Here is a 25947-nt window from a genome sequence, read left to right on the forward strand (position 1 = left end):
GCTCTCACGTGTAGGTACTCACAGGCATTGTCTGGCTGCCGTGTAGTGCACTGATGGCCGCCTGAGCTTCGGCATGAGACGAGTATTTTACAAATGCGCAGCCTAAAGAGAAAGAGAAGACAATGAGCATGTTAAATAGAAGGAGCGGAGGACAAACATCATGCAATGTTACTGAGGAAGCTCACTAGTCACAAGTAATGCTTCTGATGGACAAAGTTCTCTTTGCAGAGGAGGCTCCAAGTTGAATTGCACTCAATAGGCAGGGTAAACACGGCACTTTGACATCATTAACAACTTTGAGATCCTCTGATGGGGCTTAAAATGCCACAGCAATGGGACTTCGCTTAATATTGACAAGGCCTGTTGATGAATTTGAATGATCAAGCTGCCAGTAATTATTGAGCTAAAGCCCATTTAGCTCAGTACGCTGGCTGATGGAGTCTTGTTAATGGAGCTTCATGGAGGCATCAGAACGATCAAGCCCACTGTAATCATCAGGCTTAGTTATCGACAGGCCACAGTGTTGGCTGCTAAGCCCAATGATAACTTCAAGCACTGTGACAACACTATGAAAGGCCATTTCACTGGCATGATAGGAGGCTTGATGGCTTATAATGAGGTTGACTTAGTTTGTCTTTTTCCCCATGTAGGTTGACTTATAAGGTTAATTGGGTTCATTTAAAATGAGTTTCTTTTCTATCTTATACCCTGTGGACAAAGCTTTCGATTGACGTCTACTTTTGGAATTTATGGAATCTACAACATTCTTATGTGACCTCTCATTGACAAATAACTTTGCTTTGACGTGACTCAACGTAGGGTGGTTGAGGAGAACTTTGCAAAGTCACCAACTGTGAAAGCCCAAATCATTTCTGTGCAGTAGCCTGTGACACAACTCTGCTGACGACCCAATGTCATAAATAGCTAGAAACTCACCTTTGCTGTTGCCGTCAGGACCTCGCAGGATGGTGCACTCCTCGATGCCGCCGAAGGACTCAAAAAGGCGTCGCACGTCATCTTCGGACTGTTGCTTGTTGAGCATGCCCACAAAGAGCTTTCTGTCTTCTAAAAGGGAGAAGGAATTATTTATAATCAAGGGCTCAGAGATCTACTTTTAGACTCACTAGGCCCTGTTTTCGTGAACGGCGTAATCTGTGCGTCAGAGGCGGGTCAGGCTGTTGTTGATAATTTTGTAGAGCAGCGCCACTGTGGGTGTGTTTACAGCATGTTCACCGAGCAAGTTCATCAAAATCGCGTGAGATCAGCCGTCTACCTACTGCGTCGTATCTAGATGTGGTCCCAGCAGGCGTCAGTTGACCAACTTTCTGCCACCAGATTGTCACACGTGCTGAGTACAAGTGGAAGGACAGACCCTCTTCGTGCCAGGTAAATCCAGCTTGTCAGAAAACTGGCAAACATGCGCAGCAAGCTGTGCTCTTGCATGAAAATCGAGATATGCCAGTTTTTTTGCGCTCCACAGCAGATGCACCACCAACTAAAATAGAGCCCTCTGTATTCTCTAGAACAGTAGTTCTTAACTTGGGTTTGATCGAACGCCAGGGGTTCGGTGAGGCAGTCGCTGAGGTTCAATGGAGGACTTGACACACACCGTGTGTGCGTGCTTGCATGTATCCGTAAAAGCCTTTTTACACTGCATTTTGAATGCCGTGCTTCAAAGTGGCCGTTTACCATTGCGGCGCTGCGCCTCGAGTTGAAATGCTTTGTTCTTTTTTTAAACTATCTTTATTTAACAAAATTTCAATGATACACTTGAGTTGAGTAGCATTGCTGTGGCATCAGACAGCGCATCCAATAATTAAAAAAAGAGCCCAAAAAATTTACTCTTACCTATGAACCCTTTTCGAGGATTGTAGAAATAACATAAAGAAAAGGAACAAATTTTGTTGTGAATTTTCACGATGAAGTCCGTTCCTCTGACATGAGAGTGGCACTTACAAGGGGAATGGCAACAGCAAAATTCCCATTCACTTAGAATAAATTTTCATTGAATTGAAATCCCTGGCCGGCCTGTGTGGCGTTTGCATGCTCTCCCCGTGCCCGCGTGGATTTTCTCCGGGCACTCCGGTTTCCTCCCACGTCCCAAAAACATGCATGGTAGGTTGACTGAAGACTCTAAATTGCCTGTAGGTGTGAATGTGGGTGCGAATTGTTGTTTGTTTGTATGTGCCCTGCGATTGGCTGGCGACCAGTTCAGGGTGTACCCCGCTTCTCGTCCGAAGATAGCTGGGATAGTCTCCAGCACGCCCGCGACCCCAGTGAGGATAAACGGTACAGAAAATGGACGGATTGATGAATTCTTTTTTTTTTTTTTGTGTGAAAGTCAGGTTTTGTTGGTTTGATTCTTTTACCACAATGACTTTGTGTGCAACTGATGGGTGGTTCATTTTGCGCATGACCTGGATGACTGAGAATTGACACAGACAATAAAATATATACCTGTTTTGAGTTTGAAGTAAACGATATTTTATTTTTCAAATTAGGAAGGGTTCCGTAAACTCCAGATGAAACTGGCGAGGTTCTGAACCTCCAACAAGGTTAAGAACCACTGCTCTAGAATATGTTTTGTTCCAATTCTATAATGATGTCACCATAAAGAATATACTTTCATGAATTTAGAAGCACTTCATTTGAAATTGTAGGGAACTTGTGCTCACGGTGGCTGAAATGTTCATCCTGTTTACTTCAGTTTAATTGAGTTTGTTTTTAAGGGTCATAAAGTATCTGACCCAAACTGTCTCACTCATCAGAATCCCTCTGTTGGTGTACCAGTCACACTAGTGCAGTGTGGTTCACTCGTGTAAGGGGGAAATAAACACAATACATTCCACTGATTGGTTGTCACTAGGGATGTTCGAGACCACTTTTTTTCAGATCCATACCAGTGCGAGTATTCACTCTTGAGTACTCACCAATCCTGAGTACTGATACCACTCGTACTTTTGATACATAAAATTTCAACTGACACGATGACATAATTGTGAACAGACCTTTCATACTTTCTTTCTTTCTTTCTTTCTTTCTTTCTTTCTTTCTTTCTTTCTTTCTTTCTTTCTTTCTTTCTTTCTTTCTTTCTTTCTTTCTTTCTTTCTCTCTCTCTCTCTCTCTCTCTCTCTCTCTCTCTCTCTCTCTCTCTCTGATGCACATGATTTGCCGATGTGTCAAACCGTCACAAAACCGTCAGGTTCATGTGGGAAGTGGCATGCAACTTATTCATTCTCTTGAGTGATCATTTTACATCTTATTCATTCACTATGCAAATTTGGGTGGCAGCATTACCTTTGGTGATACATCCATTGCCTTCTTATGAATCAGACTATATCACTTTGTATTTGGTATTGCTTCCTGACACACATTTGTTCAACCTCCTTTGTAGAACATTAAGTTTTTGTGCTGCCAAGTGTCAAGAGTGTTAAAAAGAGATTATTCCATCTGGTCAGGTTTTATGCACAATGGGGTCACTCTCGCTGAAAACAGCTAGCTGCCTGCTGCATGTAGAAGTTGTGATGTCACCAAATCAATGATGAGGTTGTACCAAATACAAGGTAGGCAGCATGCTTTTAACACAAAACAGCTGTAAGAGTGTAAATGCTCCATGCATAGGCATTAGGATGACCAGATGTGTTTGTCCACAGGTCAGGATGTGATTAACATTTAATTGAATTTCAAGTTACATTCCAAATTTGCATTTCTGGGGAGTAATTTATATTGAGCAACACATTATGGTTGTCAAACGTGCATAGACAGGATGCCAGCCCCTGTTTGCTATAAATGAGAGGTCAAATTGCACTGGGAAACAAAGGCATCACTTATGTACATAACAATATATGCAAAACCTTTGTAAAAGGTCCAACATCTTCACAGTAGAAGTTACTTGTTTGATAATACACTACCAAAGGCACGTTGTTCCACATACCAACTTGATTCTTCTTCTACAAACCCAATTCCAATGAAGTTAGGACGTTGTGTTAAACATAAATACAAATAGAATACAATGATTTGCAAATCATGTTCAATCTATCTTTAATTGAATACACTACAAAGACAAGATAGTTAATGTTCAAACTGATAAACTTTATTGTTTTTAGAAAATAATCATTAACTTGGAATTTTATGGCTGCAACACGTTCCAAAAAAGCTTTACAGGTGGCAAAAAAGACTGAGAAAATTGAGAAATGCTCATCAAACACCAGTTTGGAACATCCCACAGGTGAACAGGCTAATTGGGAACAGGTGGGTGCCATGATTGGGTATAAAAGGAGCTTCCCTGAATTGCTCAAGTCATTCAAAAGCAAAGATGGGGCGAGGTTCACCTCTTCGTGAGCAAGTGCGTAAGAAAATAGGCGAACAGTTTAAGGACAATGTTCCGCAACGTACAATTGCAAGGAATTTAGGGATTTCCTCATCTACGGTCCATAATATCATCAAAAGGTTCAGAGAATCTGGAGAAATCACTATATGTAAGCGGCAAGGACGAAAACCAACATTGAATGCCCATGACCCTCGATCCCTCTGGCGGCACAGCATCAAAAACCGACATCAATGTGTAAAGGATATCACCACTTGGGCTCAGGAACACTTCAGAAAACCAATGTCAGTAAATACAGTTCGGCGCTACATCCGAAAGTGCAACTTGAAACTGTACTATGCAAAGCAAAAGCCATTTATCAACAACACCCAGAAACGCCGCCGGCTTCTCTGGGCCCGAGCTCATCTAAGATGGACTGATGCAAAGTGGAAAAGTGTTCTGTGGTCCGACGAGTCCACATTTCAAATTGTTTTTGGAAATTGTGGACGTCGTGTCCTCCAGGCCAAAGAGGAAAAGAACCATCTGGACTGTTATGGACGCAAAGTTCAAAAGCCAGCATCTGTGATGGTATGGGTCTTTGTTAGTGCCAATGGCATGGGTAACTTACACATCTGTGAAGACACCATTAATACTGAAAGGTACATACAGGTTTTGGAGAAACATATGCTGCCATCCAGGCAATGTCTTTTTCATGGACGCCCCTGCTTATTTCATCAAGAAAATGCCAAACCACATTCTGCACGTGTTACAACAGTGTAGCTTTGTAGTAAAAGAGTGCGGGTACTAGACTGGTTTGCCTGCAGTTCAGACCTGTCTCCCATTGAAAATGTGTGGCGCATTATGAAGCCTAAAATATGACAACGGAGACCCCGGACTGTTGAACAGCTGAAGCTGTACATCAAGCAATAATGGGAAATAATTCCACCTACAAAGCTACCTAAAAGCACCTACAATTAGTGTCCTCAGTTCCCAAACGTTTATTGAATGTTGTTAAAAGAAAAGGTGATGTAACACAGTGGTAAACATCACCCTGTCCCAGCTATTTTGGAACGTGTTGCAGCCATAAAATTGTAAGTTAATGATTATTTGCTAAAAACAATAAAGTTTATCAGTTTGAACATTAAATATCTTGTCTTTGTCCATCCATCCATCCGTTTTCTGAGCCGCTTTTCCTCACTAGGGTCGCGGGCGTGCTGGAGCCTATCCCAGCTATCATTGGGCAGGAGGCGGGGTACACCCTGAACTGGTTGCCAGCCAATCGCAGGGCACAAACAAACAAACAAACAACCATTCGCACTCACATTCACACCTACGGGCAATTTAGAGTTGTCAATTAACCTAACACGCATGTTTTTGGGATGTGGGAGGAAGTTTTCTCCGGAGTGCCCGGAGAAAACCCACGCAGGCATGGGGAGAACATGCAAACGCCACACAGGCGGGGCCGGGGATTGAACCCCGGTCCTCAGAACTGTGAGGCAGACGCTCTAACCAGTCGTCCACCGTGAAGCCATCTTGTCTTTGTAGTGTATTCAATTAAATATGGGTCGAACATGATTTGCAAATCATTGTATTCTGTTTTTATTTATGTTTAACACAATGTCCCAACTTCATTGGAATTGGGGTTGTATATTTTGGGGAAAATACCCATTTGACAGAATTTAGCAGAAAGTGTCAGTCGACTAAAGACATCTCAAAAAAAAAACTTGTATTGATTTGTTGTTAGACAAATGAAATATGAGTATTGTGTGTTTTGTCTTTGGCAGGATGTAAACAAACGATGTGATTGAGCCAATGAATGAGTGTTTGAGGCAGACGACGAAAGTGTGTTAGTACACAACAACGGCAGATGGGTTGTGTGTCAGGCAGTCTGTTCTAATGTGACATTCTCGAATCCGAGCTTTGTGGAAATTGATGTATATGTTGGGAAATTAATGAGCCTTGGTGCAATTGCCTCTGAGTATGCCCTGCAAATGAACGTGCGTGTAGGTGTGTGTGTGCGCGCCAACGTGCTCACGGTCCGTTCCCCACAGCCTGTGCCTGACAGGGTGTCCTTGCCGAGTCAACAAGACTAATCTAAGCTCTGGCCTTGCACCGGGGGGAGGTTGTGGGGACGGGGGGTGTTTACAAGAGCGGGTGCGCATCGGAGGTGCAAGACCTATGCACACATATCCTGAAATTGCCCCCCTGCCCCCGCCCACACACACACAACACAACACACATCACACACACGCATATCCACTGATGGCCAAAGCCGTCAGTTCCCCAGGGAAGGCACCAATAAACATTACATCTTTCTTTGGGAAAGGGCTGTTAACACACGCTCACACACATTTACGCACACATATTCGGCCGGAGAGCAAATCAATATACAGCATGAAGACTTAAGAGTCTCGATGCAAAGCTCTCTCTTTGGAGCACACCCACGCAGTTAGGCATGACAAAAACTCTCATTTATTTCCTTCTTTGTTACACTCAGTAGGAGCATTGCAAATATCACAAAACAGCCATAAAAGTTTTTAATCTACATAACACAAGGTACAATTTGACATCTTCAATTGCCTTCTTTCCATTCCTTACTTTATACCTGCACACGTCTATATTTCAGATGCAAAATGGTGCCTATTATCAATACAAACACGTTTATTAGACACCTCTTGTTGCTATTTGATGACTCTTGATTGTGAATGTGTAGGACTGCAATGCTCCTTGAGATGAAAACTCTGTGATATAGAGTACAAACAAGACAAATAATTAAGGGAAATTGATTAAGAGGTCTCGGGGTGGGGGTGGAGAGAAGGGGGGGGGGGGGGGGGGCTGAAGATGAGCAGTTGGGGAAGACTTAAAACAAAAGTGTAGCAGCGAGTCTTCTGCTCCATCAGTCTTCGACTTAGAGAAGCAACAAACGAAATAGTAGACTATGTCCAACATTGTTTTTCCAATCGATCGCATGCTCTAATTCTTCCAAATTTGTCTCCGTGTTTTGTTCTACATTAAATAATTTATCTGCAACAACTGCAAATTCTGAAAGCTGTTTGCTCTTGTTTGATATCAAGCGCAAGTCGCTCCATTTCCAGATGTAGAAAATGTCACCAAATACCAAATCAAGTTCATTGGCTTGATGCAAAAATACAATATTTTTAATGGGATTTGGAGAAAGCGCCATTAAAGTACAAAAAGAAATGACCTGTCCCCCCTCATCCAAGCATAACAAGACGTGTGTGTGTACATGTATGTACTGTATGTGTGTGCTTGTGCATGCATCCTTGCATATGATAAAACTCAGACTGAGGAGCTGAAGGCCACGCTGGCCAACACTGGCGAGGACAAGCTCTGTTTACATAATGCATTCTGAATTCTAGTGGGTCTGGCCAGGCTGTCAGCCTGCGTTGAGGTACAGGCCATTGTGTAATGGGACAAATAATGGTGAGGCTGATATGCACAGGCAGCATGTTTGGGGGGTCAGAATAAAGGCAGAAAGTAGCAAAGAAAGGAAGGGAAGCAAAATACACTATACCTCCTCGACTCTCGCTGTCTGCTGGCTTCACCTGGATTGGTCTGTTCATCTGTGCAAAAAAAAATAGGGAAAGACAGGAAATTCAGAGAAAAGTAAACCAGTTAATAGTATGAACGTATGTACTGGCAAACACTTTTCCTCATCCCGCCTAGAAAATAAAATGTCTTTATTTGTATTTATTTTTTTAAGAATCACTCAGCCAAATTGCTGGTAAAGTGTATTAAAAATATCCAAAGCTGTAGCACTTATAGGCATTGGGGGACTAGTTGGTTGGGAATATGGGCTGTAAATATGATTTGATCTGAGATGAAAGGCAGGGGAGGGGTGGAAAGAGGGATGAGGAGAGGGATGAAGGGAGTGAGACAGGGAGGCAAGAAGGCTAGTAGAGAGGTAACATTTCTGCCAATGTGGACTTTGTACACTCACCAGCCACGACATTAGATAAACAACACCTGTACAGTCTCGTGAGATCAAATACAAGCGCTACATCAAAAATTCCACTATTTGAAAAATACTCAGCTTTGATTCCATTAATCACCTCTCCCATGGAGGTTATCACAAAGTTTCATCACTGTCAGTTTGTTTTCTGCAGGATTGCACAAAAATATCCAAACTACTTTGCAGAGAAGTAGGGCAAGAAATAACCTCTTTGACTGTGATATAGATCCTAGTGTCGCCACGGAGGTTTTATGAGATTGTTTGTAATTTCTCAATGAATAATTCATCAGGCTTTATGACAAAATTGAGGCAAATGCAGGTGGCTACCTCTATTTTTTGGAGGTTTCTACCATTTTGCACCTCCCATGTAGTAAGATGCAGAAGCAGCAACAACAAAAATAATCTCTATCCTGGTCACATTTTGAGTTAAGGAACCTCTCTAATGCTCCGAACAGTGGCACTTATTTTATAGTTCTGGACTTAAAAATGATTGCTGCAGAAAAAAAATCCCCCACCAAAATAGGCTCAGTCGTAATTTTAGTGTTGTTTTCTGATGGTTTATAGCAGATTTTAGCCCCACAAAACTGCATGATTGACACAGCAGCTTGATGACATCAGCGGCAGAATGTTTCCTTGGTTGCTTTGTGCTATTTTTCCGTGAAATTTGAAAAATTAAGCAAAACAAAAACAAAGTTAGGATGGACCAAACGAGAGGAGTGAAATATGCAGTGATCATTTCAAAGATTCTGACTTTGAAGATGAAACCTTTTGGTCGGAGTTTGGGATGAAATGGCTCACGTTAACCAGGATCCATTGCTGTACCATGGCCAAAAGTAGAACCCGGGTTCGTTAACACCTGTCTTGATGCTCACTGGCTGGTACCAGCTTCCTCCTTTCTAGCTAGCTCGCTCTCATCATCAAGTCTCAGTCAAAAAACATGTTTTTATGGGCTTCTGATTTCAAAACTGGTTATTCATCAATGTGTTTTGTCTATTGTTTGTAATTACAGTATATGAGGTACTCTTTCATTTATATGGGTTCACAGTTGTAGCGGCCCTCCGAGGGAAGTCATAACTACGATGTGGCCCGTGACAAAAAATTAGTTTGACACCCCTGCTTTAGATTATGTTAGAAAGGATTGTATGTGTGAAAAATGCACAAATATTTTGTTTCCTACCAATTGGCATTTGATTAATTTTCCAAATATTAAAAACTTAAAATGGTGAATGTTTTTCATGAAAATCTTCCATTTTATGGTGCCATTTATAGCCAAAAGATACCCATTCAACAAATACAAATTCACTTTTTCAGAATAATAATTTGGGGTTTAACTGGCTATTCAGGTAAAAGGTTATGAATTCATAAAATAAGCGCATACTGTACACACAGTGAGGGGCATCACAGCACGTCTCTCGCCAGTTTACAAATTATACTGGCACACACGCATGCACGCACACGCAGTCTGTCCCCCAGTGAGACCTTTCCAGTGTCAGTCCTCCTGTCATTTTACTCCTGCCTGTCAGACATTCCCTCTGCCTCAGCACCCAGCTAAACGCTCGCCTCCAATCAATTTTTAATAATGCCAATTGCTATGCTGCCAGGAGGAATGGGGAGACGTGGGGTGAGAAGAGAGCAGAGCCGAAGATGCAGAAAGGGAGAAGTGGGGCGGAGGGGGGGTGTTGAAGCGTTAGGAGGGAAAGGTCAAGGTTCTGTGTGATGCAGCATCAGTGTTTTGTTAAATGTCATTAAATCCTTTCTTTTGAGTTTGCTGATACACTCATCATTGTAATGAATGGTTCAGATGATTCAACAAAGCAAAAGCCTCAGGGCAAGGAGGACACAGTGTCACGATGCAAACACAATTAATGCTCGGACCTCCAGCCCTTCCTTTCGTCATTCTCTGACTAATATTAAATCACATCATTCACCATAACGTTTATTTAAAATAGAGTTCCCCATTCCTTCTTCTATCTCATCTCCTCCCTCTGTTTGACAGCCAAGAGAGCCCTATTAATGATTTTAATGTGCTGTGATGCATTATTTATCAGACTCGCTGTTGATATGGAAAAAAGAACGGGGAGGCGTAACGATAACTGGAAATGCAGTGAGCAAGTTAAAAAATGTGTAAAAGAGCTGTATGGCAAAGGTGATAGATAATAAGACGAGTGATTGGAGGCACAGAGCAAACTAATTTTAAACAAAGGTAGGATGATAGAGGGGAAACATTGAGTGAATAAGGAGAGCGGACAAAGGGGAGAGATGAGGACATAGATCAGAGTGTGGGACAAGGTCAGCATGGAGGTCCCAGGGGGGCCATAAGCCTGCATACATATGAGTGCTTTTACCGTGACCCATACTAATGGTCTGGCCTCAATCTGACCTAATTGTAGTCCACCGTCACTGGTTTTAAACACAAGTGCTGGTCTCAACACAACAAGAACTCAACAACTGAATGCTTTCTGGTTTTGTCCTCAAAAGATGAAACTCGTTTTAACCCAGAATCTAGTAATCCAAGTATGACCAATGAATCCAATTAATTTATCATTGCTACTTACTTGAGTAGCAACAGTTAAACAGTCTCTGCTCATAAAGTTTTACATACAGTTCAAAACAATGTTAAGTGGTTAAACTATTATTTTCTTTTGCCACTGAATGCTGAGTGGTGTTTCATGGTGTTGGCTACCATTATCTCAGCACTATAAACTGCTTCAAGGTCTGTTGTACCATCCAGCCCATAATGCAGAGTGAATTAGCACCAACTGGAAAACTGATCCCAAAACAGTTGTTAAAATTGGATGCTGACGAGCACTAATCGTTCCCACAAAAGGACTGCAGTGGTGCTTGCCAAAGCCAGATGGCACCATTGAGCAACAGAACCAACTGGAACCAGGAACTCCTCAAGCTCGTGTGAGAGTGGGAAACATGAGAGATGTGCACAAACTGTACATGCACAAACATATGTGCACTTGCAAAAGAACCGTACATGACATGCATGCTGATTACACATAGCCGAGAGTGGAAAATCACAATGGGCTCATGCCTTCAAGCTTCCATGGAAACATTCAATATGTAAATATTTCTATATGTGGAAGAAAATTGGCTCATCTCTCAGGCAGCATGCCTCACGTGCATTCTCTCCTCTTGTCTTGTATACTCTTTGTATGACCTGTACATTCATGCATGTGCCTCGTATGCCGTTCACATGGAAGCCTACAGGCAGGCAGGCAGGCTGAGCTCCATTGTTGCTGAAAGTCCAACTCAGCAGCCTTGTGTTTGAGCGGCCTTGGAGCGGCGCTTGATCGACAGCTCAAAAAGAACTGTGGCTCTGCAAACGCACGTATGCACACGCGCTCGCCTCATTCCTCTGTTGATTATGTAACTCAATGCCTTGGTGCTGCCACAGATTCCCTGCTAACTAGAAACTGAGGGAATACATGGCGTGCATGCAGGCTGCACTGTATCAAACTGGTGAGTCATTCCTCTGAATCAGTCTAGTAGGGCCAGCAAGGCCCATATGATTAACGCCAAACAATGTGGGATTATCGACTATGGGTTCTGCCTTGAAATGGGGAGCAAGTATTTTTAGTTCTTGATCTGACTTTTTCTGCTGTATTGACCTCAGTGTGTTCAAACCACCACAATTCTGTGAAAACACAGCAAGAAATGAAAACTTTTGTCGGATTTCTATTTAATAACTTGTTCTGTTATTCTCAAATGTGATTTGAATTTTTTTGGGTACAAGTAACACACATTCACTAGGGCAGTGTTTGCCAACTTTTATGGAGCCAAGGCACCCATTTTACGTTCATAAATCTTACGGTACACCATCACAGTATGAATACAGAAATAATGATGATCTCGTGACTCATCTCAATTTAGTCACAAATTTACTTATTCAGTGTGAAATCTGGACCAGATTAATTGAAAACAAAACTTTCTGTTGTATGAATGGTGACAGATGGATAACCAGGTTAATTGTACCTTCTACCATCTAATGGAAGAACAATTGTTCTGCCAATCACCGTACGTTGCTGGCATTGATAGATGAATAAAGATACAATATTGACAAATTAAGCAAAATTGGATCATGTCCCATGGCAACCTTGATGATCTTTCATGGCACACCAGTGCACAGTTCCACATTCCCTTCCACCCCAAAAGAATATAAAAGTATTCTTTATGAAACTCCGGCCAGGATGTTTTCTAATTTTCACAAGTGTCTTGCAGATGTGTTTTTGAGAGATACAGAGAGACAGAGAGCGAGAGAGAGAAAGCGTGAAAGCCAGAGAGTGAGAGAGAGAGAGAGAGAGAGAGAGAGAGAGAGAGAGAGAGAGAGAGAGAGAGAGAGAGAGAGAGAGAGAGAGAGAGAGTGTCAGTGCAGGCCAGGTCATTTCATTATCACATTGAGAAAGCACTCCATGGAAGTCTCCCGGGGAAGTAAGGAGGGCTGCCTTCATAATATTCCTCCTCCACTATTGTCACAACTTGCTCTGTTTTACATGCTGCGGCTGACTGCTGCTGCTCTCCCTTCTTAAACAGCATATACTGTCTATTAACTGATTCTTAAGAAGATTATATGTGATACGAGGTACAGTATATGAAGGGGGGCAGTGGGTGCTCTAGGTGTCACTGTAGGAGGAACACCAATGTTTCAAATCTATCAAACAAACCAGTGGTTCATATTCAAGCTGTCAGCATACATGCAGTGAAACATGTGCTAATAGCAAAACATCCATCCATCCAGTTTCTGAGCCGCTTCTCCTCACTAGGGTCGCGGGCGTGCTGGAGACTATCCCAGCTATCATCAGGCAGGAGGCGGGGTAGACCCTGAACTGGTTGCCAGCCAATCGCATGGCACATACAAACAAACAACCATTCGCACTCACATTCACACCTACGGGCAATTTAGAGTTGTCAATTAACCTAACACGCATGTTTTTGGGATGTGGGAGGAAGTTTTCTCCGGAGTGCCCGGAGAAAACCCACGCAGGCATGGGGAGAACATGCAAACGCCACACAAGCGGGGCCGGGGATTGAACCCCGGTCCTCAGAACTGTGAGGCAGACGCTCTAACCAGTCGTCCACCGTGCCGCCTAATAGCAATACTAACAATATTAACAATTATTATGCAATCCCATTTTTTTTCATGTATGGAAGGATAAAACAAATGCAGTCAGTGTCATGACTATATCCAAAAAATTGTAGAGAGTTTCAGTAAAAATATGACTCTGTGCTGCAACAGATCATGTCTCTGATGTATTTAGAGCATCTGTTACAAGCGGGAGCCCCTCAAAGCCCCCCCACCCCCCATGCCCCTCCCTACCAGCAGCACCTCTGCAGACCAAAGAGAGAAGAGCCTTAATGTGACTAATGGAACTGGAATCAAGTAGTCTAAGACTAGAAGTTATTTGTTTTACCATGCACAAGAAGCGTTCTGTCAAATGGCATCACCTCACCTCATAGCGAGGGATCTACTTGGGGTGAAGATGAACTAACTGAATGTGACAAGTTGTGCACCAGTGAAGCCACTCAAAGCATTTAAAAGATGAATGACATTGGCAATGTAGTGATTCACATAGATGGCAAACTAGTGTTTCTCTGGGGATCAGTCCACGGTTGTAGCACTGCAGCCACATGAACTGCTTTTTCTGCACATTGAACAGGGTCAGTGTGGCTATTTTGGAGTGTGTGCTCTTAACCTCAATAACCTCAGCTGAACTTTATTGTATTTCAGGTTCAAGAGAGTATGACAATTCCTGTATCACTTTACTGTACTAACCAAATTTGCCACACAAAATCGTGGTCATTTTTAAAAATATAATTTTTAATATGAAGTATTATTTCATTATAATGAAATTATAATGAAATAATACTAGTAGTATTATATGTATATATCTATAGCTAGAACCTTCTTGTGTTTGTTCTTCAAAAAAATTGGAATCGTTCTGAATAAAAGCAAACAGTAATGCCGTCTGTTACAGCTCCAACCCCCAACAAAATATTAAACCAGTCAGGGGTGTCAAACACATTTTTGTCACAGGCCACATTGTAGTTACATTTTTCATCAGTGGGCCATTGTGACTCTGAAACCACATCAATGTTTCATTACCTCATCATATTATTATCTATACAGAACAACTTGATAGATAACTAGTTTTGAAATCAGAAGTCAAGCATAATAGTTTGTTCAACTATTGTTCAACCGATTAAAGGTGTTTGGTAACAAAATAATGCTTGCAATATCTCAACATTCACATTATTCCATATCAGAATTTTGGTACATATTTTAACAAGGATGATGGAAGGTGATGCACATGATTTGCTTTCGTGGGCCACATAAAATGATGTGGCGGGCCAGTTCTGGCCCCTGGCCCTTGAGTTTGAGACCAGTGTTTTCAATGATAAAGGGTTTTCTGTGCAACATGTTGGGTGCTGTACAAGAGTACAATATTCTTAATATTGTGATTATTTTTCTCCACAATAGTATTCTCATGTATTATACTCCCTATGTATACATACAGTAACTTCCCTCCACAGATCTTTGTATCCCTAATCGTGACGTGGACTCTTGCCAGACTCAGTCAGCTATGACTTGAACTTGACTGTAAAAGAAACTTTTAGTTGAGTATGTCAGTGATGAATGAATAGTGTAATGACTCTGACCCAGTTGCCAAAACCTCCACCACAACTTGATAAGCTGCATTCTTCCAAGCGGCCCTGCTGTTCGAGACAACCACTAGAAGACGCCTACTGGATCTTAACTTAATTAGCAGCTTCCCGTCAAATCTTGATTCCCGTCTTCAAAAATACTCATTTCCTTCTTTTGAAGATAGCGACCAAAAGGTGGAACCTTCTCTCCAAGACTCCCGCCACTTCTATCTCTTTTTCGTGTCTGGCTCTCTTGTTTTGACTGCCCCTCCCTTTCCTCTTGTTCAAGTCCGCACCTTGTTAACCGCGAGCCTTGGGGATGGAGGTCCGGCTTCCTAGCCTGCGCTGATCACCTCTGTTATGCACCCAGAACACCTGCTGCTGAGGTGCCAGATACGCTACCAGCCAAACGTGAGTTCTCTGAACTTGCTAGCGGATCCCGGAAACAGGCAGGGAGAGAGACGGTCATATTCTCCCAACGAGGCGTGCTGAACAACTTAAATTTTTCTTCTTCCGCCTCTTTTGTTTTGTTTTATTTTTCAGCATCTTTTTTTTTTCAACCAAACCTACTCCGTTTTCCTCCTGAGATGTCTGGAAAAAGACCATCCCCACCGACCAGCTGATCTACGGTCATGAGTACCACACGACAAGCATTGCTAGGATGTACCATATTAGTGCCTAATAATTTCGGGGAAAGTACTAGCTTCATTCAAAATCCAAACTTTGCCCTTGCTCTCTCTCATCCGGACTGAATGCATTAAACGCTCACATTTTCAATTTTATTCCAGCAACACGGTGTTCTATTTCCCTTTTCGTACGCCTATCTTTCTTTCTTTCACCAGTATTAGTGTTATTTTCTTCTGGTCGTTAGACTGTGTGTTTCCCTATAGATCCCTTGTAGATGTCATTAAATATTCTATAAAATTCCACTCCTTGTTATGTTTTGAGCTTAATAAGGAGACCCTGTCATCTAGGACTCGTATTTCATAAACTGTAGCAACCTTTAGCTTATGAGACTTATAACAGGTTTGTCGTCGCTTTATACATATGAAGTGACGTGGTGCCCTGGACGAGACAAAATAGCTCGATTTATAACGTTAAGCGTCAAATCACGCTAAACTAGAAGCAACGCAGGTGTCGCTGCTTCTAAATAAATTACGTTTTATCCAAACGCCAATATACGCTACAATAGCCATCATGTTTTATTTGTACAAATGTTTACACCTTTCAGAATTTCCCTTCTTTGTGTCCGCTCGGCCAAACAACAAAACTCTCTTGTGATGAAAAAGTACATGGAGCACAGATCAATGTCACTGTGACAGATGACTATGAAGCAAGATGTCACTATGAATTAAAAAGAAAAATACAGGCAAACAAAGGTGGGTGTCTCATGTCACGATGGACAGAGTTTGAAAATAATTTCTTTCCAGAACCACATGGTAGTGTCCTTTTTTTGGGTAATGGTTGTGCTGGTTGCATGCCTCAGTTTGAATGGGGGAACATGATATACTAGATAAATACTTTAACAAACCTAAATGAATTATAAATTGACACAGGAAGAAATGTTTGCAACAAAGCATCACTAAGGGGGTTTGTGGTATGATGGTCGTGTGCATTACGGCAGTGGGCCCCAACCGTTACTGGTCTGTGGGACATTTGGTACCGGGCTCCACAGAGAGACTTGACCCAAAAATATTTTATTGATCATCAGAGTCTGCAAGAAGTTTCATTTTGAAAATAAGGTGCATCTGCCTGTGTCTAACCGCTCCTCCCAGTCACGTCAAGTAATGAGACTGAAAAAGAAGAGCCTGCAACTTACAAGAAAAAGAAAGCTGCATTTAAGAGACAATATCTCTGGTCTTACTCAAAACATGTCTTTATCGCGCCAAGTCCGCTCTGCGTAATATGTGGCAACAGGCTAGCAAATGAGGCAATGAAGGCTTTAAAACTGCCCCAAAAATGTTTTTGCATTTTATTTTTTTGCATTTCCAGCATCCTATCTTTGTGAACCAGAAATTTCTATATATAGAATATCTAAAACAAGACAAAAACTAATGAAACTGATCTTCACTCCAAGCCATCTTTGTAAAGGCAACACCGCTTGAGAATTGGATCTCATTAGCTCGTGTACCTAATGAAGTGAAGTTGGTGTATTTTATCATTTTTGCGACTGAAGAAGCTATGCATTTCACAAGGGAGAAACAATAATATTTAACGTTGAGTTGCAAATATTTATGCTTCATGCACCTACACACTTGAATATCTTCAGTCAGGTGCCACTCTACTGAGTTATCCCAGTGTGTTCAATTACTACACAAACCCAAAACACATATCCTCCTAAAGCATTGCATATTCATTAGGAAGCTTTCTTCATGTTCTAACCCTGAGAATCCGCTCAGAGCAACCATGTGAATGAAAAATGCAGCCATCGCCAGTGTCGGCCTTTTTGTATATGCTGCTGCTCGCTCTGTGCTCCCGCCATCCCACATCAGCGTGTCTCCACAAAGGCAGATGAAAAGGAAGCACTGCAAGATCACAAAAGGAGACAAGTTTCTCTGTCCATCTCTCTAATCATTGCTTATTCCTTCATCAACATGCCTTTTATAAGCAGTGCAACAACACTTGGGAGGAGAGAATGATTGACAACTTTACACACGAACAAGAGGGAAAGGCCCTTTTACACCAAAATCCATCCATCCATCCATCCATCCATCCACCTCACCAGGGAGGTGTCTAGGAGGCATCCTAATCAGATGCCCAAGCCACCTCATCTGTTCAGGGTGAACCCCGCCTCTCGCCCAGAGTCAGCTGGGATTGGCTCCAGCACCTCCGCGACCCTAGTGAGGATAAGCGGTACAGAAAATGCCTCACAGGTTCAGGGTTTAAATCTCGGCTACGGCCTTCCTGTGTGGAGTTTGCATGTTCTCCCCGTGCTTGTATGGGTTTCCACTGGGCACTCCAGCTTCCTCGCACATTCAAAGAAGAGGAATGTTCGGTTAATCGAAGACTCTAAATCATTCATAGTTGTGTATAAGTGCGGCATAAGTTGTCACTATCTCACTATTTAGGAACTTAAGGCCCTTTGTTTGTATCAGCGGTTGTCTGTTCCAATTGTTACGTGCAGTAGCTATGGTACTTACTATGCCTAAATTCTGAAAATGCATCTTCCCTTCTGACAGTCAGCTGGTGTGGCAGCTTTACAGCGCCTCATTGTCGGCTATGAGTGCGCGCGTGTCACATAGAGATGGCGAAAGAGCGAGGTCATTTTATTTTTAAAGATTGAAGTGATGTGAGACTCCCCCACAAGGAGACTTCACATAAAAAGTAACATGTTGCCCCTATACTAAAATTAGTTTGATTTTAACAATTAAACTTAAAATTGCGCTAACGTAATGAAGTAATGCAGGTATCACTTCCGTCTTATTCTTTTCTCCTAAATTAATTAAAATTTTATGCAACTTATATACGCTACACCTGGACAATGTAATATGATCCCCAAAAAAGCAACACCAAGAGGTCTGTAATTACAAAGACATGAATGCTCAGTTTTGATTGACACTGTCAGAGAGGTATTAAATTAGCAAAAGGCTGGTATTGTTGTTGTAGTTTGCACTTGAAATGCACTGCAAGTGTTTATAGTATTTAGCAACATAAGAGAAGGCAGTTCCACACCCCAAAAAAACACAATCATAAAAAAACAAACAGACAAACAAACAAACAAAGAATTGTTAACACATGAGCTTAATTCCCTGAGCATCTTACTTAAGGCTGGATTTGATATTGATGCAGCTTTAGTGACCAAAGGGTTCTGTTCCCTTGTTTGGACTCTTGATTCAAAAATTTCTACCCTCTCAGTAATGTTTCTATTATTTGGAAGACCTGCTGTCAAAAGAGTTATGAAACACAGTCATTTGAAAAGCTGTAAGTTATCACCCCCTCCTCCACCCGATTCAACTCCGCTTCTCTTTCATTTGCCTGCAGTTGGTTGAGAACAGCAATGATTTTCTCTCATCCATTGTTTGATCCATTTCACACTGGCCCACCTCTTCTTTATCTCCTTCTGCTTCCTCCTTATTTCATTGCCAAGCTGCCTTGGTACGTTGATTAGTGGGATGCTCTCGAGCAGTTTTGAATGAGAGGTTAAAATGCAAATCTGCTGCTCTTTCTGTACTTCTTTCTATTCGTGTTCCACATCTGATTATTCGTTCTCCTTCCTCCTCATTTTCTGTGGAAATTTGCTGTCAAACAGAGTAAATGAGTGTGTGAAGTATTTTTAAAAAAAATATTTTTTTACATGAAGCTGATGCATAAAACAGTGCTTTCCCTGTTTCCTTCATCTTTTCAAAGAGGACTTGCTTTAATTGCAATAGAGGGTATCAAATATTGTCACACTGTATGTAGACAGAAAACATCAACAACACTCGATTGTACCATCAAAAACCCTAAAGCTTCATCCTCTAGCCTATGCCTTGCACTTCAAACATGGAGTAAAAATTGATCCTACCCCAAGTGGAGGAGTTCACGTATCTCGGGGTCTTGTTCACGAGTAAGGGGAGAATGGAGCGGGAGATCGACAGGTGAATCAGTGCAGCGTCTACAGTAATGCACTCTGTATCGGTCTGTCGTGGTGACGAAGGAACTGTGTCGAAAGGCGAAGCTCTTAATTTACTGGTCGAGCTACGTTCCTACCCTCACCAGCTGTGGGTTGTGACCAAAAGAACAAGATCGGGATACAATTAGGCGAATTGAGTTTTCGCCACAGGGAGTCCGGCTCTCCCTTAGAGATAGGGTGAGAAGCTTGGTCATCCGCGAGAGGCTCAGAGTCGAGTCGCTGCTCTCCACATCGAGAGGAGCCAGATGAGGTGGCTCGGGCATCTGGTTAGGATGCCCACTGGATGCCTCCCTGGTGAGGTGATCTTGTCACGTCCCACCATGAGGAGACCCCAGGGATGAACCAAGAAATGCTGGAGAGACTATGTCTCCTAGCTGGGAACGCCTCGGGATCCCCCCAGAAGAGTTGGACAAAGTGGCTGGGGAGAGGGAAGTCTGGGCTTCCCTGCTTAAGCTGCTGCCCCCATAACTCAGGATAAGTGGAAGAAAATGGATTGATGGACAGATAGACATGAGACAAGCAATCGATATTTAAGACAGTTATTTACATATGGATCTGATACACAACTTAGAAAATGATACACAACTTAGAAAATAGCACCTTTTGTTTAAAGATGAACCCAACTTGTGTTTTATTTCAAAATACAATAAATTATTTTGAAGATAAGAGTTGAAAACCTGTGCAAAGACTGAGAACAACATAGTACTGAATTGTTGAGCTATAGCTTAAAACTGTTTTTATTCAGATTTGTTGGGCGGGGCTAAACCGGGGTCACCCTGACGTCACCGGGGAACAGCATACATCTTCCCTTAAGTCTAAAGTGTGTTGCGTTATTTGGACGACAGTGTCTCTGCCGTCTGGCCGCACGTGCATTGCGTTGCAAGGCAGCGGCGAACTGGAGGGAATCTGCCGCCCCATGGCCCCTTGCCAGCCTGACTGCGGTTAAAGTAGCCACTGGAGGTCCGCCGCAATGGCATTAGGGTTGTCAGCCGCAGAGCATTCATCAACATGCCCACAGCGTCTGCAAGATGAAAAAATGTCTAATTTCTTGACCATTTGGAAGCCTTATTTCACATACTTTTTTTATTTATTCATTTATTGTCTGGCTTGTTAACAATGTTCTTCTCTGTGGTGTGTCAAATCTATGAAATTTTCTGGGTTCTTTGGTTCATCTTCAAGCACTAGTTTTAACGTGAGCAAAAGTATTGGAAGATGTGACTGACAAGTGTGCTTTGATGCCCATGTGTGTGTATTACAGTACATTGCTGATCCAAACAATAAATAGCACTGAATGTGTAGACCGGTTCAGGGTGTACACCGCCTCCCGCCCGAAGATACCTGGGATAGGCTCCATCAGCCCGCAATCCTAGTGAGGATAAGCGGTAAAGAAAATGGATGGACGGATGGGTGAATGTGTAGACTCAGTTTTGAAATGGGAAATTCCACTGCGATAACAACAAAGGACTTCGTCGGGGAAAGATGTGGAAGGTTTGACAGTGATCAAGTCAAACTCCAGACTAAAACCCTAAGAAAGCAGGTAACTAGATACAAACAAATTGACGAGACAACGAGGAACATCGGGACTAAACACAAGTTATTGGAGGGAGCTGATTGGTCGACATAAGGGACTGGTTTGTTTGTTTGTTGATTATCATTGTGGCTGTCGTTTGCAATGGTGTACAATTGCATTGCATCATACCGAAAGCTTTTACTAATATTTTGGTTACCTTGTTCAGCTAAATGAGAAGCTAAACATTCGAACAATTTTTAGTGCAGTTGTACACCACTACAAACGACAACCATAATTGCAGTACAACATAATTAAAAACTGAACATTACTATCTATATTATCTGTTGAGGCAGCTCTTGTACTGGATTATTTAAATGTCCTACTTTCAAATTGAATGTATGCAACATTACAGCTGAAATCTTAAACAAAGGTGGACTCTCTCACCATAGCTTGATCCCTGCTGCACTGGAAGAGACACAGCTAATGGAGGACAGTGGCGGGGTGAGTAACAAATAGGCTGCAGAGCAAACACACTCACTCTCACAAACAACACAACCCATTGCGATGGTTACATAATTAGACGTGCAGCACCTTGCAATCAACAACTCTGCTGGCCTATAGTGTCGACTATACAAAGAAAAGATCTATGTGTGGAGGCGCATGAGGGCGGAGGTGCCAAGCGAGGCGGTGAGAGAAAGAATGAGGCGAAGACGCAGAGAATGAAAAAGTGTGAGAAAATTGGTGCGAGAATGAAGGTGTCGCTGAGGGGCTCAGCAGCTCGCACTGTTTGTGTGTGTGTGTGTGTGTGTGTGTGTGTGTGCGTGCGTGCGTGTGTGTCTGCGTGTGAGAAAAGCGCACTTGCATGTGTGTGATTACAGGGGTAGGAGCCTTCAGGGTGTGCACCTCAGTGTGTATGTTCGGGTGCTGGAGTGTATGTACACTTGCAAGAGAACAAACTACAAGGACGAAATGTGATAGAGTAGGCTAGTAATTGAGAGGAAGAGAAAGAAAAAAAAGAAAAGCTAACTAGAGAAAAAGAGCAGAGGACAATTTTCAGCCTCTAAGCTCACTGCATCGCCTCGGCTTTGCAGAATATAGTGAAGATTAGACCAGATGAGAGAGCCATAAATTCTACTTTTCTCTTTCCAGCACAGAACATAAATCTGGTACTGGCGTTCCATCACTGGCTTTTTGCTTTTCACTTATCTAATGACTAAAAAAAGAAAAACAAGTTCAATGCTGTCATATTCTGAACTGTGTAGCCTGCGTCCACTTAGAGCGCCACACAACTTTTGTTCTCTTCTGTAACCATCACGGGTGCACAGATGATGAGAGGCTTTCCCATAATTGCTGCAATATATTCATGAGCTGGTGGACTGTACATGCAGTACAGTACACAATAAAGGATGATTTGAAAGGCATTTGCATTATGAAAGATACCTTAAAGCATATGCTCATGCAAATATAGAGGAAAGAAACACAACTACTATTAATCTTAAACATAGCCACACATGCATAATTGCATTTGTAAAAGCTCACACAATACAAACACTATTGGCTGTGCTATTGCACAATTAAGAGGAGAACTTGGTAGGTGCCAGTCCCAGTGTCCCTGCTACTTGGTTTCGGTGGATGAATACAGACATGCACATCACTGTTCTTAAGGTTCCGGAAAGCTGAGCCAAACCCAGTGTAGCGTGAAAACAGAACAGAACCTCAAGAAAAGGGAAAGACTCCTCTTCTAAACATCATATCGCACACTGAGTGAAGAAAGCGCAGAGCAGCGTGACAAGATCACATAGCAGCCAGCATAAATCTGCAGCCAGGGGCGCGATAGAGGGACTTTCTTAACAGCTGATTTGATTATATAAAAAAAAAATAAAAAATGGGTTAGGCTGTTTATATGATAGCATCAATCTGACTTGCGGCACATTGTGACTGCTTTGCACACTGTAAATGTTAACTTTGTTTACTACAAGCACAGAACAGTGATTCCACCACGTTTACGTCAGAAAAGTTTGTTGTAACGCTCAGAATATACAAAACTGCGATGTTAACAGTAAAACAGTACGTAATTTAATGTTTTCATAAAATTTGCTGATTTGTACTGTATTTATGTCTCTGTATCTCCATTTAGGTATGTAATATTGTATTGGCCATTGATCAACGAATCCGTCATTTTGCTGTTGTAGGAAGTTATACTGAAAACAACAGAAAGCATATCGATAAAACAGTTGTATCTTAACTACTGCAGAGTTGACAAATCCATGGGATTTAAACGACTTCATCAGGACATTTGGCATTTTGTTGCCATGATTGTGAGGTAAACAGTAAAAGATAAGACAAGACTTCTGTCTCTTGCTTTGGCAGAACCTTCTCTCCACGGCAGCCGCTGAGTCAACACAGTGCTCCCGTTCAAGTCAATTGATGAAAAGCTAAATCAGTTGTGAACTAGTAGAGAAAGATTGACATTAAAGCGAGGATGACGTAAACATGAAGAAACAGTAGCTAAGAGGTAATAGTGGTGTACTAGGTAATGAAATGAAAGGATGTGTCATATCGAGGAGAACATTAACACAGCCACCCTCTCGCCTGCTTATTTCCATACAATAATCACTAATTCTATACTGATTACTTGATTGAATATAGAAACAACAGCAAGTGAGGAAGAGGGGAGGAAGATGAGGGGCAAATCAAAGCAAAAGAGGCGCGTAAGTGTGGAAGAGCAGCAAGAATGGTCGTCAAACCTGCATGTTAGCTTGTGCCAAAGTAACAGCTAAATAATAGTCACTGCAGTATTGGGATATGTGAAAGGTCTCTCCCTCCGACACATGGAAGAGACACAAATAAGTACTTGCATGTACAGTATGTGCAATACTTCCCATGCATAGAGTTGCTGACATTTGGGCACATTCCCTAAATTACAGTTGCAGGTTTGTCCTGTAAAATGTGCAAAGTGTGCATCTCTATTATCCCTATATTTATTGTAATGCATGTTTCTTCTTGTCCTCTTTTTCTTTGTGTACTTCTTTGAATTTCCAGCCCTGCTGCATGTCTCCTCAAAAGTGGAAGGTTTCATTGAGGAAAAGAGGAACGCTGACAAGAGTTTTATGTTGCAGCTGTACTATGTTCATTCCAGGGGGAAGTGAATGGGGAGGAAGAGGAATAGATGGAAATTTGATGTAATTATTAATGAAGGAAAACCTCCTTCAAATTGAACGTATATGGGACCACGTGCAAGATTTCATATCAAAAGAGGACCTGGGAAATGAATAGAAATGAAGGGGACCAAAGTGCCACCAGTGCAGTACACTGAATTAAAAAATACAGAGATATAAATGCTCAGTTAACAATATGTTTATTATGAGAGCTATGATTAATATGTTGACTCTCTCGTTCAATTAAATGAACTAAATGAAGTTCACTTCGATACCACTTCAAACTACAATCACAGCAATAAATGAATATTGAAAATTATTATGATCTTTGTGAAGGCAGACATTTGATACTGCTCTTTCATTGGATCTCATTAAATATTACAAGTGTAACTAAGTTGGTGGCAGGTGTATAACCTCTCAACCTAACCTAATTTCAAACCATAGGAGTAAGCCAAACAGGAAGATGCCGGAAGGTTTAGCATAATTTATCAAGCCTCATTTTATGTTTTTATTTCCCATTATCCTCTTAAAGGTCTTGTAACCTTCACATTGATTCTTGTCCAACAGTATGCTTTGGTGCAGTGGTGCCAAAAAACAACAGAGCTTCATGGAAATATTATCTTGCAATTGATTTTCAAAGAGTCACATTAACTTGGATTTCTTCCATAGTAATCTTAAAAACAAATAAGTGTGGTTACCTAAATGCATCCAATGAGCTCAATAGGCCTTGTTCCAACACGCTAAACCAACTTGGAAACAATTACGTCACCAAGTTAATCCAACACTTCACACAGTCAAAGGGATGCAGTTGGAGTCAATTTCTAATGTACTCTATAGGGTTAATTCAATGACTGCAAGGTAACACTTTGTATCCTTTCCTGAATCAAACGTTTATGTGTATGTTCCCCCAGCGGTAAAAGTCAAGTGTCAAGGATGCAAAAGCAGTACGGTGACAAGTTTTAAAGGTAAAAAAGATGTAACTTTCAAGTACTCTTTATTTGTGTCCCTTTGTTCATATGAATGAAAGGTAACAGTGGTTTCCTCATAGGGTTCAAATGATTCCAGACTTAATTCTGTTCGAGAACAAATAAAAGGAGAAAGCACAATTACAACTTTGCACGTTTGAATGATTTTGTGCTTTCTCAAGGGAGAACTTGTCAGGCTGGATTTGTATTCCTGTTTTCTCTGAGGGGGAAGCAGATCGATTCAGTGCGGATCACTGAGATGCATTTAAATGAAATGCAGAGTAACATTTCTACTGTATATGAAGGTCCCACACAGTGCAAGAGTTCAATTTGTTTAATGAGAACTGCAATAAATAATAAAATTTCATAGTTAAAAAATTCAGATGGAGTTAAACAAATAAATACTTCCCTTTGGTGAACGCTAGGCAGTGACTGACATCAGGAGCAGCTAATCATTTAACAGTGTGGATACATTACCAGAAACTGTAATGCCTGAGGTTTGGTTTGACTACAATGAAAATACATATTTTATGGACAAATGGAAATAGACAGGAATAATGTTAACTATGCCCGAGGCCATTGGTGAGTTGCATGCCGGTTCACGCTCACTTCCAAATGTCAAACCCCTTTAACATCTGACTACCCTGAAATCTTTGCACATGCAGGATATCCCGCATGTCAGGGCCAATATTTTAGGTTGTACGGCAACGTTACACCGCTTATGCAACTCAGCAGTGGCGCTGCCTTTATTTTCATTACCTGTCAGGATAGGTAT

General features: G+C 41.8%; 1 protein-coding gene across 4 annotated transcripts in view; it reads right to left on the reverse strand.

The window, feature by feature from the left end:
• Positions 1-25947, reverse strand: part of celf4 (CUGBP, Elav-like family member 4) — a 118436-nt gene that overhangs the window by 18374 nt on the left and 74115 nt on the right. For all 4 annotated transcript variants that reach the window (XM_061784261.1, XM_061784262.1, XM_061784259.1 and 1 more), the window contains exons 3-5: positions 7842-7890; positions 937-1065; positions 23-102 (exon numbers count right to left, since the gene is read on the reverse strand). In XM_061784261.1, the coding sequence (XP_061640245.1) occupies positions 23-102; positions 937-1065; positions 7842-7890 (258 nt within the window). The remainder of the gene's footprint in view (positions 1-22; positions 103-936; positions 1066-7841; positions 7891-25947) is intronic.

The sequence above is a fragment of the Phyllopteryx taeniolatus genome, chromosome 9 (assembly GCF_024500385.1).
Source record: "Phyllopteryx taeniolatus isolate TA_2022b chromosome 9, UOR_Ptae_1.2, whole genome shotgun sequence".
In the NCBI taxonomy this organism is placed as follows: Eukaryota; Metazoa; Chordata; class Actinopteri; order Syngnathiformes; family Syngnathidae; genus Phyllopteryx; species Phyllopteryx taeniolatus.